This window comes from Podarcis vaucheri (assembly GCF_965113315.1).
Source record: "Podarcis vaucheri genome assembly, chromosome: 4".
NCBI lineage: Eukaryota > Metazoa > Chordata > Lepidosauria > Squamata > Lacertidae > Podarcis > Podarcis vaucheri.
Window position 1 is genome coordinate 63,260,339 of NC_138762.1, and position 16,300 is coordinate 63,276,638.

Sequence of the window (16,300 nt, forward strand, 5' to 3'; positions counted from 1 at the left end):
ATTTAATTAATTAACCCCCCAGATGTGCTGTTGCTATATGATCTCTCAAAATCCTGGGGTAAGAATACTTGAGAAATTAGATGGTTGTGAATTCCAATATTAATTGGCCTGATTTGCATCTTCTGGAATAATGTGTGAGCCAGAACTTAGTTTTTGCTGGCTTTCACACTTCTTGATTGTACCAACACAGTTCTCAGCTAAAAAATACATTTAAATAATACGCTTAAGATGCATTTTTAGTTTTGGGATGAAAGTGATTTAAAAATATTATTTAAATACATATTCAAATTTTCATTTGAATTATTAATTCAGAAACTAGATGGAACAGAATGAAGGTTGAGTACGTGCAGAAGTGACACAGACAAAAAATAGACTGATTCACCAGTCTTTACCTGGAACGCTTTTTCTAACTGGGCATGTGAACTGCCCTCGGACCCCCGGGTATAGGCCGGTATATAAATTCAATAAATAATAATAATGTCCTCACTATGAATAGAATTCTCTGAAAATCTCAATGTGGAGCTTGTCCGCATGGTTTTTTTCCCTTCCTAATTCCCATATCGCTCCTTGGTGAGAAGCAAGCTCTTATCTTACCATTTCTGCTAAAAATACAAATTATCACATATTATATGGATTATTATACACACATATACACTTCAAAGTTTCTTAAACCAACACATAAGCAGATGCATACAGCAATGTATATAGCTGTATAAAAGTACCTATCAAACTGTGCTGTAGACATGTGTTGAAACTATGTGTTGAAAGCTTGATTGCATCAAAACTTCCATAATAGTTAGTGAAGAATTCATGCCTTTCTGAGATGTGCCTGGATGTGGTAGAATTCCTGCTGGTACCGAAGCCCAGCAGGATCATCGGACTGCTTGCGTCGTTTTTATTGAACTAGGGTCCCCTGATTTTAGTGAGATGCTGTTTTGTCAAGTATTTCCTTCTGCCAAGCCTTAGGCTGATCACACTGGTCCTGTGGAAGTAAAGTAACATGGGTTTAACTGGGAATCGCAAATTAGGAAAACATCTCTCACAGCAGTCGATCAGCAACAATAGAGAGAAATGGCAGGCAGAAAATAAAAGTCAGGCAACCAAAATTCAAAACTTTTTTGAAAAGGTTGTAGATTCAAAATGGGTACACTAGGAAAGACAGCATGTCGGTAATCAGTTCTAGAAAGAATATGTCAGTTAACTAATACTTTAGCTACAATTATGGAAGTTTCATATTGAGTCTAACTTGGATCTTATTGAGTCTAACTTGGATCTTATGGTTGTATTCAACTAACTTTTACCCAGAGTAGACCCATTGAAAGTAAGGGAATTAAGTAAGGGAGTTAGCCAAGGCCATTAATTTTGTTGGGTAAGAGTTGGTGTATGGACTTGTGAGCCAGTAGGAAAGAGTCTGAAGTGGTGTGTGGGTGTGGGTGTGTAAATAAAACCCCTCAGATACTGGGCAGTTTTTGATTGGGATTAAAGTTGGTGCTGTTTTCTATTTGGTCACTAGGTGGTGGCAGGAGGTAAATATATAATGTACTGCCATGTGATTTCTGTTGTGCAGCCCTTATGAGTTTCATAAATTCTGTGTGATGAGCATTGTATCCTTTCCCCTGGGGCACTCTATGCTTCTATTGAAATGAGTTATATATACAGACATTTAGATTTTATTTTCCTCTGACTCTGTCTGGCTTGTTTAATTAAGCTGCCTGATTCAAATTTATTCTAACTTAAGACCAATAAGAAACAAATTGTGTAATCAGCAAGAAAATGTAATGACACACAACAGAACTCAGAAATTATCTGACTCAACTAGTTTCAATTTTCCTTGAACTAGTCTAGTTTGAATATTCTGTAAAAATTCTATTTATATTGCCTGTGTTGTACTTAATCTATTCCAAAGATGTATTTTACAAATCATTTTTTCGCTCATAATTTTACATGCTCCACTGCCTCAGATGAACAAGCTCTGTGAATTGTGTTTTTCTCACAAAGCTTACAAGTTCTGTGAGAGCCCCAGTAGAGGCTTAAGACATCACTAAGTATTGATGTTTCTGTCGCAGGATTTACAAAGTATTCCAACTATCCCAGAAGTGTTTGCAATTACCATGAATCTTGCAACCTATAATAATCTATATCTATTTCTCTCACAGAGTTTATCATCTCTGAAAACTGTTCTCGCGTATTGTGTACATTCTATGAACCATTAACCCCTAAGGTTAAAAGCTTGTCAAAGCTTTCACTTTTTACACAGCACTCCTAACTTTCATTAAAGTATTTTAAATTATACCTGCATAATCTTATCTCTGAAGCTCAGTATAATGTTGTTTAAGCCAATTAATAGCTCTCAGACCTCAGTCTCTGTGATACTTCTGAAGAAAAGGGAGATCAGGATTACGTGGTGGCCTTTGGTACAAATGAGGACTCCACACCCTCTGAGGCAGCCAGACACCACTTTCTCAGTGCCCTTGTATTAGCTTTGATTCCTCTGTCTTGCTTGTCTGTGAAGTCCCTCATCCATTACAACAATCAAGAATGTAGCTTTTTCTCTATGGTTGTCACACTGGTTTTCTTTCTCACTTTATTGCAGTGTTCTCCTTCCTTGTGTTCTGTTGTCTCTATTGCAATATTAATATTACACAGCTTGAAGCAATAGGATGCCTACAAACTGACTCTTCTTGGAATAAAAATTTCCCAGACCCATAAATATTATTCAGAAGCTTTACATACAGAACTTGGTTCAAAACAGAACATAAACCAATTAATGACATTCAAACAGTTGTATAATATCAGGCACATGTCCAGCACAGGTTTCATCATCTTACATAATTGAAATAATTCCAAACAGACCTAAAATCAGGTCTGTGACTCTCCACACAGACTCCATTAGCTTGGAGCTGTTTTTCTCTTCAGGAGAGAGATCATTAGCACTTCCTTTGTTCTCTGTGGCTTCCAAAGAAAGGCTCAAAGCTATGGCGATTTGCAGTGGAATACCTCACATCGCCTAGGGCTTGCCGATCGAAAGGTCGGCGGTTCGAATCCCCGTGGCGGGGTGCGCTCCCGCTGCTCGGTCCCAGCGCCTGCCAACCTAGCAGTTCGAAAGCACCCCCGGGGGCAAGTAGATAAATAGGTACCGCTTACCAGCGGGAAGGTAAACGGCGTTCCGTGTGCGGCTCTGGCTCGCCAGAGCAGCGTTGTCACGCTGGCCACGTGACCCGGAAGTGTCTCCGGACAGCGCTGGCCCCCGGCCAATAGATGTGAGATGGGCGCACAAACCCCAGAGTCTGGCAAGACTGGCCCGTTCGGGCAGGGGTACCTTTACCTTTACCTTTACCTCACATAAGCACCAAGTGAGAGCTAGCAGAGAACATTCTAAGTTAACTATCAACCCATTTACGCTTAGAGAGCTCTTCCTAGCTTCAATATATTCCTGAGTGGAATTTTCCATGTTAAACCCTCAGTAGTTCACATTCAAACACATACAGAGCATATTCAATTTCAGTGTCAATTAAACAATTATATTTAACAGTCTCATCTTGGTTCCTTCATCTTGTTCCAACTTTCTGCTACCAAATTTTCACCTTTCATTGCTAAGATGATTCAAAACTCAACCATCCATTAAACTTTTGGAATAGCCTTTTAATTCCTGTGTCCTGCTGTAATTAAAGCTTTTTTTGTTGTGAGTATCCACATGCTCCTATCTTCACTCTTAGCCATGATTTGGCTTGTCAATAAATGCAAATAAATACAAAACAAAAATCTGCCCTCTTGCCCTCCTGAAATATAATGCTAGTGGCATCATCATATTGAAATTCCTTATCCAGATAATTTCCCCCTAATTTTTAATCAGTGCAAAGTAGGGGGAATTTTTCTTTGTCGGGGAAGGGAGGTTAGCTCAGGATTTCCAAAGCTAACACCAGTATTTAGACCACTTAGGGGAAAAAACACCATTCATAGTAACTGTAATACAGATGAGTTGACTTGGCTTTTCCCCCTTTCACAGACAAATAATTCACTTAAAAATAAAATAAAAAATCCTGCCCACATCCTTAGAAATGTCAAGTTTTATATGTGTGCTGTTATTTAGCTACCAAATAACTTATCAGCAACCTTCAGTTTGTCAGGGATCTTAATTGAGAAAAGTCAACTGCAGAGTGAAATGTTTACCAAGCCCTCTTTGAAATCCTTAATAAGTTACATTTTGCTCTGCCAGGCCTTCAGCATTTCACCATTACAATAAGAGAAAGCAATCAAAGTATTTCAACTTTTTTAAAAAACTTCTGTTTATCTGTTCAAATCATCCTAAATAATCTCGCCTCTTTTTGCCAAAGTAAATACTGTTTTTATAGGCAAATAAGATATACAAGAAGTAAATTGTTCAAGTTCAGTTTCTCAGTTTTACATTCATAAAACTGTGTGCCATGCTGAGTTTGATAGATAAAATACCTTTGTTTTTCTGTCAAAAGGCAGTTTCTGCAAGTATTCTGGATTTCCCTGCAAGGGAGATTATTCTGTTAGCAAGTTAATTTATATTTTGTGTCATTGATCCCTGCTACAGCGGCATAGCTAGCTGTACAGGTGCCCAGGGGGCAAGGCATGCTGGGACAGGACACTCTGTGTGGAGCCAGAGCCTGCATGAAGTCTTCTCCTCCCACTGCTCCCCCTCAGTTGCAGGCACCATGCCATCCGAAAAGGCAGCGTGGGGCTCGTGTCCACCCGCCGTCTCCCCCTCAGCCACCCTCCAGTTGAGGGGAAGGCGGCAGGTGGGCGAGGGCCCTACACCATCTTTTTGAAAAGCACAGTGCCTGCAGGAGTTCACCTGCCATCTCCTCCTCAGCTACAGGGTGGCTGAGGTGGCAGGCGGACACGAGCCCCATGCCACCTTTTTGGGCGGCACAGTGCCTGCAAATGTCTGAACCACTGCATCACTCCCAGGAGAGATGTGTGGCTCAGGCACACAGCAGGCACCACTGTAAGTGCTGTCCTTGCAGTAAGTGGTCGCACCCTGCCCCTCCTAGCTACGCTAGTGTCCTGCTACAGCATTTATTAACTAAATGTGAGCATACACAATGTATATTTGTATTCCTTTTGTCATATACTTGCTCGAGTTCTGGACTCCTTCACACTGACCACAGTCGGGCATGTCTGTCTGGTACCTCTTTGATGTCCCCAGATTTGTCACCTGTCACCTCACGTGCTGATTGCGTAGTCTAGTCCCTGGGGGATTTCTTCTGTAACAAAGAAAACTGTCGAGGCCCCTAGTTGCTGTTCTTCACCTTCTGCTCTTCATTAGTTGCATCCTATACATTTCTAGAGTCCTTACAGATGTGGGTGGATGAAAGGAGATTTTCCTCATACCCTTACCTACCGCCCAGATTAGGACTGCAGCTGTCATATTTTTTAAAAGGCCTGTTGTGTCACAGCAAGATTTCTTGGCTAGTACCATAATTCCCTAGGAAACTATGGTTAACATGCTTGCTGCATGTGTGGATCAACAGGTCACAATATTGTTTAGAATATTACCAAGAAGAATTAAATTCAGTTTAAATTTATTTAATTGAATGCCTATATATTCTGGAGGGTTGTAATGAAATGTGTATCTTTTTTATCCTTTAGGCTCTAGTAAATGATATCCAGACAATCCAACCCAGTTTGAATAGTGTTAATGAGATTGGGAAGAAAATGAAGAATGAAGCAGAGCCAGAGTTTTCTTTGAAAATACAAACTGAACTAAAAGAACTGAATGCTCAGTGGGATCACATTTGCCAACAGGTACTCCATCTCTTGCTATCTTCTTTTAATTTAATTCCAGATTTCTCTTTGACATAATTTCCCCTGCTCTGTGTGCATAACTACTGAATGTGAGAGGTGGAGCCAGACATTTGTGGTTCACACTAATTAACCTTCTATCTTAGTAAATTTATCTACCATGTCAAAATGCACGCAGGAAAGATAGATTTGAGTGCTAAAGTCTGACAATAATATAATGTATTATAATTGCAAATAGAGAGCTTGACATAAGCTGGAGCAAATAAATAAAATCCAGCAAGGTATGACACCTAATAAATAGTTTTATCTTCAATGGCTTTTGCTTTACTCAAAGTATTTTGTAGCATTCGTATCAAAAAAATAAGGAGCGATAAAGCAGCATTATGATTCTGAGTTAAACCGCTTGGAACGGCACATTATAACATCTGTCAGTAACAAGCTTCTGTCTGTTACAAACTTCAAATGCCACAAGTTAGACACAGAGAGCAGAAAAGCAATTGTACTGAAAAAAGGCAAACGTAATGAAATTTTCACCGTGTCATTTTTCAAGACAGAAGGCTGTAAGACCTTATATTACTAAATTAGAAAGAGAAAATTTCAGTAGAAAGAAGAAAGAGTGAACTTCATTTCGGATTACTTACCATATAAGATGATGCATGCTTCACGTTTTTTTTACAGTAACACTTTGCCTACTTGGTAACTTCTTGGCATCTATTGGCGCCATTTGGGAAACAAGATTTTGACTCCAAGAGCAGAAACCCCATTAACTTGATGCTTCCAGTGTTAGGAGGAGAGGGGATATTAATCAAATCTGCACTGGAGGTCGGGGGAACCTCAAAAACAAAATGAGAGGTGGTGTGGAAACTGGAGGAAAAATTAATGAAAATTACCTCTCTCTCCCTCTTTTCTCCAGCAGTAGTCTTCTCTGGATCCACATTCCCCCAGTGAACAAAAGGTGCCCCTTCATTCACAAGTGGGAAAGTCTAGATTCAACCCTTCTTTAAAATCTGTCTTCCTTAAAATTGAATCTTGTTATGCTAGGCATTTACTTTAATATTCAATTAATGTCTGAACTAGTGTTTACAAGAGGAAATCATGTTGTTTTCTTTAAGGCCTATGCTAAGAAGGCAGCTCTGAAAAGTGGTTTGGATAAGACTGTGAGTCTTCGAAAGGATTTATCAGAGATGCATGAGTGGATTACACAAGCAGAAGAAGAGTACCTTGAGAGAGATTTTGAATATAAAACACCAGATGAATTACAGAAAGCTGTTGAGGAACTGAAGGTAACAAAATACAAAGTGATTTTGTTTAATTTGTATCTGATCTTCTTCTTGAAGTTATTGTTACACACAATCTGTTTATTCATTTGAAAGAGCTGGCTATTTGAGCTTCACTTGAGAACTATTAAATTCGAAGCAATAGGTGGTTTAAAGTAATTTCACTTCAATTTAGCATCTGTTATAAGTTTTTTGACTCATCAAAGAATTGCATTTCTATAAGTTCCCTTCCCCCATGCTTAATTGGATTTAGTGTTGTATTTGTATATGTCCTTATTGTTTGTGGGTACCCACATCAAATTCTGCACCTGTTCTCATATGCTTCCATTCTCTTTTCTATGATAATTGCATCAGATGGTATATAATTCTTGGGCTATTATTCCTCTGAATGTAACTTCTCCCAGATGGAATTCAGAAATTGTAGGCACTCATAAATGGGAATAAGAAGGCTGCATTCAGCAACAATTTGTGCTTTCATTTTGCTTTCCCACAACATATAGAACAAGTGACAAGTCCCTGTTATGCTAACTTATCCCTATAAATTAGAGATGTTACTTAGGAAAATGTTCCCATTGAATATAGATTCATTTCATTCCTTGACTATATTGTGGGTTTTCTCAGTTTTATCTGATATGGATATTAGTGCATATTGGCAATAGTATAGCCAGAGCTGTTTGGTACCCTCATTTAGTGCCATTTTAGATATTGGCAATGTGGGGACTTGTTTCCTTGTCCAGCTCTTTAAACCAGAAGCAAGAACAGCAATAGCTGTAATAAGAGGAATAGCACTGTATTTTGCAATATTTCCTACAAGTTTTACTCAGGGTCACTGCAGCAGCACTACAAGTTGCCTTGTAAAGATTCAGGCACCCATTTCAAGGAAAGCCTGCTATGTAGCTGAGGTAAGGCCACAGAAAGATGCACACAGAGTGTGCATGGTATGTGATTATATTACTTAAGACAGCAAAGCAAAATGAAAACTCAAAAGTATACACCCCATATCAAGTACACCTGAGAATGCAAGAACGTGCCATTTCTGCAGTGGCTCCATGTTTGTAGGATGCTCTCCCCAGGAAGGCTTGGCTGGCAGCTTCATTATACACCTTTAGGCATCAGGCAGAAACATTTATTTTCAACCAGGCCTTGGGCTGATTAACCCCAGAGCAGTAGCCATTACCAAATAATGAGGACAGTGAGGAAAGGAGCATGCCAGATCTTGAATAGGTGGGGGGGAAGAGGAAGTGGAGGGGGTCTTAATGCTTGCCTTGAAAATATGAGCCTCTACAATAGGCAAACTCGGCACTCCAGCTGTTTTGGGACTACAGCTCCCATCACCCCTAGCTAACAGGACCAGTGGTCAGAGATGATGGGAGTTGTAGTCCCAAAACATCCGGAGGGCCGAGTTTGCCTATGTCTGCTCTACAACATGAATATGGAGCAGTGAAATTTGAGCGGAGGGGCTACTGAGCTGATCGCTCATCTTTTTAACTACTGCTTTGTGGCATGGAAAATCAGGCAAATTATATTATGTTCTTTTCAAACAATGCAGTGTTTTTACCCCAGTATTCACTGCTTTATTTTCAGGTATCATAATGGATTATTATACATTTGTGTATTTTCAGAGAGCAAAAGAAGAGGCAACACAGAAAGATGTGAAAGTGAGGCTTCTCACAGAGTCGGTGAACAATTTTATAGCAAGGGCTCCACCTGCAGCTCATGAGGCCTTAAAAAAGGAACTTGATGTTCTTACTAGGAACTACCAGCGACTCTGCAGTAGGCTAAATGGAAAGTGCAAAACGTTGGAGGTCAGTTCCTTCTCCTGGTAACATTAGAGCATTCCAAAGTGTAACAGAAAAGATACCAGCTAATGGACAGATGTCGTGAATCAATGTTTACCCTCATAAGTCTTTAATATAGCCTACTGCAAGCTGGTGCCCTCCAGCTGTTTTAGACTACTATTCCCATCAACCTCAGTCAGCATGGTTTCCATGTTTATCTTAATCAGAATTGAATTATTTTTTTTGTTTATTACTAAGTGGATTAAAATATATCCTAAAAATTATGCCACTTTCCTAGGATTATTAAATATATTCCCGTAACTTCATGGTACAGTTTAAAAAAAACCATTATTTTGTTCTTTCTTACTGCTTTAATATACAGTCATACCTTGGGTTGAAGTAGTTTCGGGGTAAGTATTTTCGGGTTGCGTGCTGCAGCGACCCAGAAGTAATGGAGTCGCCGCTCGCGCATGCACAGGCGGTCAAAATGACGTCACATGCTTGCGCAGAAGCGGCGAATCATGACCCGCGCAGACACGGGTTGCGTTCGCTTCTGGATGCGAATGGGGCTCCAGTACGGCTCCCGTTCGCATCCAGAGGTACCACTGTAGAATTTTGAAATGACCTGATTTTATTTACTTTTTTGTGGCATTTATATAGGTAACCCAATAACACATGTCCTGGTAAAACAGCATAAGTTATAGGTCGTTTTATTTGCAAAAAAAATGTTTTAAAAAAATTCAAGCGTTTCCGTATTAAAATTCATTTCTTTTTATAAACTCATTCATCAGGAGGTATGGGCATGTTGGCGTGAATTATTGTTATACTTGGATGTTGAAAACAAATGGTTGAATGAGGTAGAATCAAAACTCAGGGCAACAGAAAATATTCAAGAAGGCACAGAAGAGATCTCAGAAGCACTAGATGTAAGTACTGACGTTCTGGTTAGGAACACGCAGACCTTTCCAATAAAAAGCTTCTATGTTAAATCAAAGCGTAATATTCTTCAATGTGTGCTGTGATCTATGCACCCATATGTATATTTTCCATGAATTGTGTTCCATTAGATTTTCAATTATTATTATCATTGCTATGTACTAAAGGAAGATATGAGCACACAGGGTTCAGATAGGCCACAGCGTTCTTAGAGTGGAATTGGAGCTGTCAAAAAGAATAATGTAGTCTTCTCAACAAAAACAAAGATGTTTAATTCAAATGCTTTATAAACTTATGCTTTGTCTGGTGCCTGTGAAGCCAGCTTCACATGCCCTCCCAAATAACTTATACAGACATCCACATCTCTATATAAGCAAATCCAGTGGCAATTACTTCCAAGCAATCTTGGGTAGGATTGCAGGTTTTTGTACTCTACAATTAGATCCTTACATTTATCATATTTCCCTCGTTTTGCTGGAGAGATGTCTGACAGACCCAAGGTTTTAATAAAAGCCTTAAAAAGTCTTTTTCAAAGGTCCCAGAATCACTCCAGTTATTAAAAAACATTGACAATTCTTGTTTTAAAAAATGAAGTAGCATCACAAATTCAATAGTTTCTAGTTACCTGAATTGGTTGGTTGTGCTGATGGTCAATTCAGCAAGGTAGCATACATTATAGCCACACTGTTTTTTATGTTGATGTGGTATCTAAGCCTTTGTTAATGTTTGCCTAGTCACATTTCAGATAATTTGTGCCAGAAAATGTTGCAGTGATGAGCTTTATTTTTCTCATGAATATTCTTCTATTTTAATGGAAATGTAAGGTTTATTGCTTCTTTTATTTTAACAAGAGCTTTGAAGGCTCCTTTGTTTGGTGTAAGGGGAATGGCAAAAACAAGTAATACAGTTTATGGATGTTTCAGTCTCTGGGAACATTAATGCAACACCCAGAAGATAACCGCAATCAGATTCGTGAGTTGGCACAGACCTTAACTGATGGTGGAGTTCTGGATGAACTGATCAATGAAAAACTGGAGAAGTTCAATACTCGGTGGGAAGAGCTACAACAAGAGGTACATTTTAAGAAATAATTTCCTTCCCCCATACTTTTCTCTTAAACACTGTGTTTAACAGGAGAGCTGAAAGGTAAAGTTACCTGTCTTATAAAATACTGTGTTGTAAAGATGCGGACAACAGTGTTGACGCAAGAAGAAACCAGCAAAAGTTGTGACAGCTTTGGAAGGGACCGATTAACAGAAGCAGCTCTCTGTATATGTGTTTTGTGTCTTTTTATATGTGTATAAGAGGGACTACATGGTATCAATTTTTCTAGGAAATCTACATACATGTCGTCGTCTTCTTCTTCTTTGGCGATCACTCGTAACCGAGTAAGATTGTCTTCCATAAACACGGTTTTAACAATGAGTCTGTAAGTGACTGTGGAGGCCAATTCTGGACCCACACCCAAAGCTCTCAGAGTAGGTAAGAAAGACACTTTCCGGATTAAAAGTGACTGGTCAGTTCCTTTAAATTTGGCAGCCCCGTTTCACGATGAAGATGGGGCAGAATGGAAGTAGAGCGTAGCTTAGATGTAAACCTGATTTATCCCCAGTGGCAGGGGTGGCTGGTCCCATTTTGGCACCTGTGCTGAAACGGGAATTGCCACATCCTGCCTCCCCCCACCCCTGCCACCATTTCTGCCACTGGGGCGTTCCACAATGCACAGGTGCTTCGCTTCTCTGTCTGGGGACAGGTAAGACGAGTGGCAGTGCTACATGCTAGAATGCCTCCCTCTTGTCTGTGAGAGGGAAGGCCTTCAGCTGGCAGCAGGAGCAGTGGGAGGACGGAGCTCCGCCTCTTGCACTTCTGCCTCCTTAAGGTGGGTGCTTCACCCTGCCTTATGGGCATTCCAACTCTGCCTCATAGGACTTTATATAATTTAAATGGGTCTTAAAGACTCAATCTATGTTGTATAAATAGTGCTGTATATATATAGGTGTACATTGCTTTGTAAACCATGTTGGGATGAATATATCTTGAAAAGTCTGTAAGTTCCTTAAATTAAATAAATGGAAATAAATTCAATAAATAGAAAACAAAAGAAATGGAACATTAACATGAAAACAAATGGAAAAACAAACTATTTTCCCTTGTGAACCTCACTTTAGAAGGCAGCAAAATTTATTTGAAATAAAAAGAAAACAAAAGAGGAATCCTAAAACCCAATGCACTATAAGATGTCTAATAAAATAAATCAGCAGTTTAAGAACACTTGGAGTACAGAATCAGCACAGACTAAGAAAAAATAATACTTTATTAGCTAGCATTTCCATATACCTGCTTACTGCCCTTGACTGCCCCCTCCCCCCGCCCAAAGAAATATTGTCTGCACACAGCACTGCTCTAAAGGTAGGCATCAGCAAACAAGGGGATAGCAGAAAAGGGGGGGGGCAAAGAAAGCATGGGATAGAAAGTGTTTTATACCCATTTTCTGCCCAACCAACCAGGTTGCACAGGAAGCAATCATGCAATAGTTCTTTGACAACCTGAGCTGTGAATTGTTATGTTCAGGGGGTGGGGGTTGGTATGTAAGGAGGCTGACCTCAAAGGTAGTGAATGTGGAAAGATAAAAATTTGTAATTTTCAGGCAGGTCACAGAAGACTTAAATGAGAACATCAAATTCTCAAGAGCCAAAGCACCAAGTTTAATTTACTAATCTTCCCCCTTATCTTTGAACATCCAAATCCCTTCAGTTCCACATAACCCTCCTAATAATCAGTTAGCATAACACAGGACATTGATAAACCCTCTTCACAATTCTTACCCCCAAAGGCTCTCCTCTCTGATGCCAGCCAACAATCCACATGATCACTCTCTGGGTTAATTAGCATTAACAAAGGAGTTGGCCAACTCCTGACACTTGTGCGACTGCTGCATGCTTCTGTGACCAGTGTGTTCCCTCATTGTGGATAAAACTGGCAGGAGGAATCAAAAACACTGGTAATTAAATATTCTCCCTTTGAAAAACACCCGCATTATTATAACACCCTCATTAAAATGTAAAATGATATATATTCATTGAGTCATATATCCTTTTTCTGTGGTTTATTGATTGGAAGGTTACAAAGGAACTAGATGGGTTTATTTAATCACATTATTAGTACCTTATACACTGTGGATGTATGACAGAACATTTGAAGTGGCTGAGGTAATCCTGTCCTGTGTCCCAGGATATAAGACAGATATAAAAGTGAGCTCTCATAACACCATTACCACCGAAATCCATGTTTGTTTTACAATGCACACAGCAATTTGTTGCTATGTGAGTGAAGACATATTCACTACATTCCATTTTGAACTGTCACAGGAAAAGAAATGATGAAGGCTGTTCAGCTGTTCTGTTTCTGTTGGTGAATGCTTTTATAAAATAGTTTGTTTTTTTTCCATAACATTACTTTCAAGTCCTTGACCTCAAGGTTACATTTCATATGGCCTTGGAAATATGTGTAGTGTGACTTGACCTCCAGGTTTATTGAGTGAATAGAAATGTTAGGTTTATAGCCTATTAAAAGAATGAATAATGCAGAGTCAATGCAGATAAAACTAAATTATGAGAAGGCAGAATATGAAAGAAGGTGAAAAACTAAGCTGAAAATTGCATGTGTCATCATTTTAAACTATTAAGTATGAAAAGGGGGCAAAGGAAAATGTAAAACCAAAGAAGGTCTTAGTAACCATATTGCGGGGTTTCGCTAATGTCATAGGGCAGGCTTAAAGTAATGTGACTTGCTATAGTAGTAATAGGAACAGTCTGACTCTTGCTTTCCCCAGTTTTTGTAACATTTTGCTGAATGCTGTACCATTAAGAAATATTATAATAAGGGGAGGAGTAAACCATAAAGAGTCAAGACAAAATTTAAGAGTTCTAATCATTCCTGGGAGTACTACCATTTAATCCAGGCTCTAAGAAACTATTTATATCCTATGTGAGAGTTTGTTTTATAAACAGCACTTTCATCCCTCTCACTTGTTGCAGTGGATTATCTGTAAGTGGACTATGATGACGGCAACTTTGTTCTGACCAAAGGAAATCTCCTGACATATATAATGAGATCAGGAGCTGCCCGAGGCTTCAGAATGAACAAAACTATCTAATGGCAGGACTTAGTTTTGCAGTCTTCTACTCACTATAGAATTCCTCACTATTTGGTTTGGTTATTTAGGGAATTTTGACTTTTTGTGGTTATTTATTTAAAAAACAAAATGGCTGGCAAAAAAAGACGAAATTTATCTTACAAAAAGGTGGTTGTGTATCAGTATGAAATTTCTGTGTGTTTTTAACAGCATTAAAGAAAAATTGAATGGCTAATACTCTTTCCCCTTTATTTTTCAGGCTGTGAGGAGACAAAAGGTTCTTGAACAAAGTATCCACTCGGCACAAGAGATTGACAAAACCCTTCAGTTAATTCAAGAGTCTCTTGCTTTCATTGATCGACAGTTAACTGGTTATATTGCCGACAGAATTGATGCAGCACAAGTACCTCAAGAAGCACAGGTGAGTCTTGTGGACTTTAGTTTAAATAGCTTTATCATTCAAGTGGTCAGTATGATTCCTTTAATTTGGTTGGCTTTTTCCTCAAAGATGATGATTTCTAGAATTTTCAGCCGCTGGGGTTAGGAAGCATAATTTGCAACCCATTTCTTGTAAAACTACTTACTGGAATACAGATGTGCATAATAATATCATCTTTAAAAGGTCACATTTATTTTGCAGCAAATTCATGTCTTTAGGTTTATTTTATCTGTCCTTATGCTGACATAAAATTATTATATGACCCTAATATAAACTCATTAAATGTTTGTGAAGGTTGTGCTGTAACCTTGAAGGAACAACATGAATACTGTAACCCCCTATAGTGCTATTTTTATCATGCCATAAATGACTCATCATCTTTACTACTTTTAGTTAACTTCTTAGTAAAGCAGATTAGATATCCCATAAATAGTTATTGAGTTATGCAATCATTGATACTGGATAGTTACATGCTTGTACAATCCTATATAGTCTACTCAGAAGTAATCCCCATTGAATTCAGTGGGATTTACTCCCGGGAAACTGTATAGGATTGGAGCCATAATCTCATATAAAATGAAATAAATTAAAGAATATCGCCACATCCTTCATTCCTTAGCTTTGTGTCTGTCAACTTTTGCTTCACATTTTAAGAACATTTCTGAAGTACGTAACTTTCATTAATTGTATTTGTAAGAAAGGATACATTAGCCAAAATGAAACACAGATATCTGGAATTGGGTGGAATATATTAGAAGAATTTTAAGATTAATGCACAGTTTATATTTTGAATTTAAAAAACCCTTCCCTTATGTGAAAATGCTGGCTTTCAGACATCAATAATGATTGTACTGCAAAACATAATTTGTTGTGATTTTCAAGGAAGTCTTACAAAGACTTTGATAAGCAGATGTGACCAAGTTAATAAATCTGTTCTAGTTCAATCCCATTATTTTCCTCAAACAACTATATTCTTTACTTTTTAAAAAATAATCTCCTAAGGATGTATCAATGATCATTTGAACAAGTCCCTAATATTTCCTGGGCTCCATAACGACTATACTATTGATTAGGATAAATTCAGGTTTTTTTGCTAAAGATTTATGTTGACAGTGGGTTCTATTGTTTCCTGTTGGACATCATATTCAGCTAGAGGCTATGGTTTGAAATAAATAAATAAAATACAATCAAATAAATAAAATAAAATAAAATAAAATCTCTATCTTCCTTTATTACTTAAAATACCTTTCAGTTTATCTGAAGAAACAAAATAATAAATTGGGTAAGGGGAAGTAAAACCAGCCACATGAAACCACTTTAAATCCCTTGAAAACTGCAGATATTATAGAAGCAGTCTTAATATTTTATGTGGGCTAATTTCTTAAGGTTAAGCAATCTTATGGCAGAGAACAGAAGTCTGTGACCAAAAGTGATTTTTCTAATTATAGAAAAGGAGTCACAACTTGGTAATGAAATAAAATATATTGCTAACTTGAAATCAAGATGACGTGGAAGGCAATGGATATGACAGTCATAAAGATAGAACCTTAGGTTTGATTTAATAACTAGTCAACTATTGGGAAAATACAAATCTGCCATGTACCAAGACAGCTTAGCTCAACATTGTCTGCACTGACTGGCAATACAACCATCTTTACCACCTTTTTGTCTGCAATGCATGTGCTCTACTTGGACTGTGCTATAAATTAAAAAAAATATCAATTAACTTTATATACATTAATTGGTGAACCATTTTCAATATGTTTGTGTCCTTTCCCCCCAGAAGCATAATTGTCAAATTTTATTAATTCTCTTTACATTTTGTAAATGCAGTACAGCCATAATAGCAATAAAATAGTGCCTCTCTGTCTCCTCTTCTCTATAGCATGTTAGATAGTTTGCATCTTTCCTTATCAGCAGCCTTATTATGCATACATAAAATATTCTACTGGGTGGGTTATTC

General features: G+C 38.2%; 1 protein-coding gene across 10 annotated transcripts in view; it reads left to right on the forward strand.

The window, feature by feature from the left end:
- DMD (dystrophin) overlaps positions 1–16,300 on the forward strand; it is a 1,048,023-nt gene that overhangs the window by 449,361 nt on the left and 582,362 nt on the right. For all 10 annotated transcript variants that reach the window (XM_082219922.1, XM_082219929.1, XM_082219924.1 and 7 more), the window contains 6 exons: positions 5,620–5,775; positions 6,885–7,055; positions 8,672–8,854; positions 9,619–9,753; positions 10,687–10,836; positions 14,158–14,319. In XM_082219922.1, coding sequence (XP_082076048.1) covers positions 5,620–5,775; positions 6,885–7,055; positions 8,672–8,854; positions 9,619–9,753; positions 10,687–10,836; positions 14,158–14,319 — 957 coding nt within the window. The remainder of the gene's footprint in view (positions 1–5,619; positions 5,776–6,884; positions 7,056–8,671; positions 8,855–9,618; positions 9,754–10,686; positions 10,837–14,157; positions 14,320–16,300) is intronic.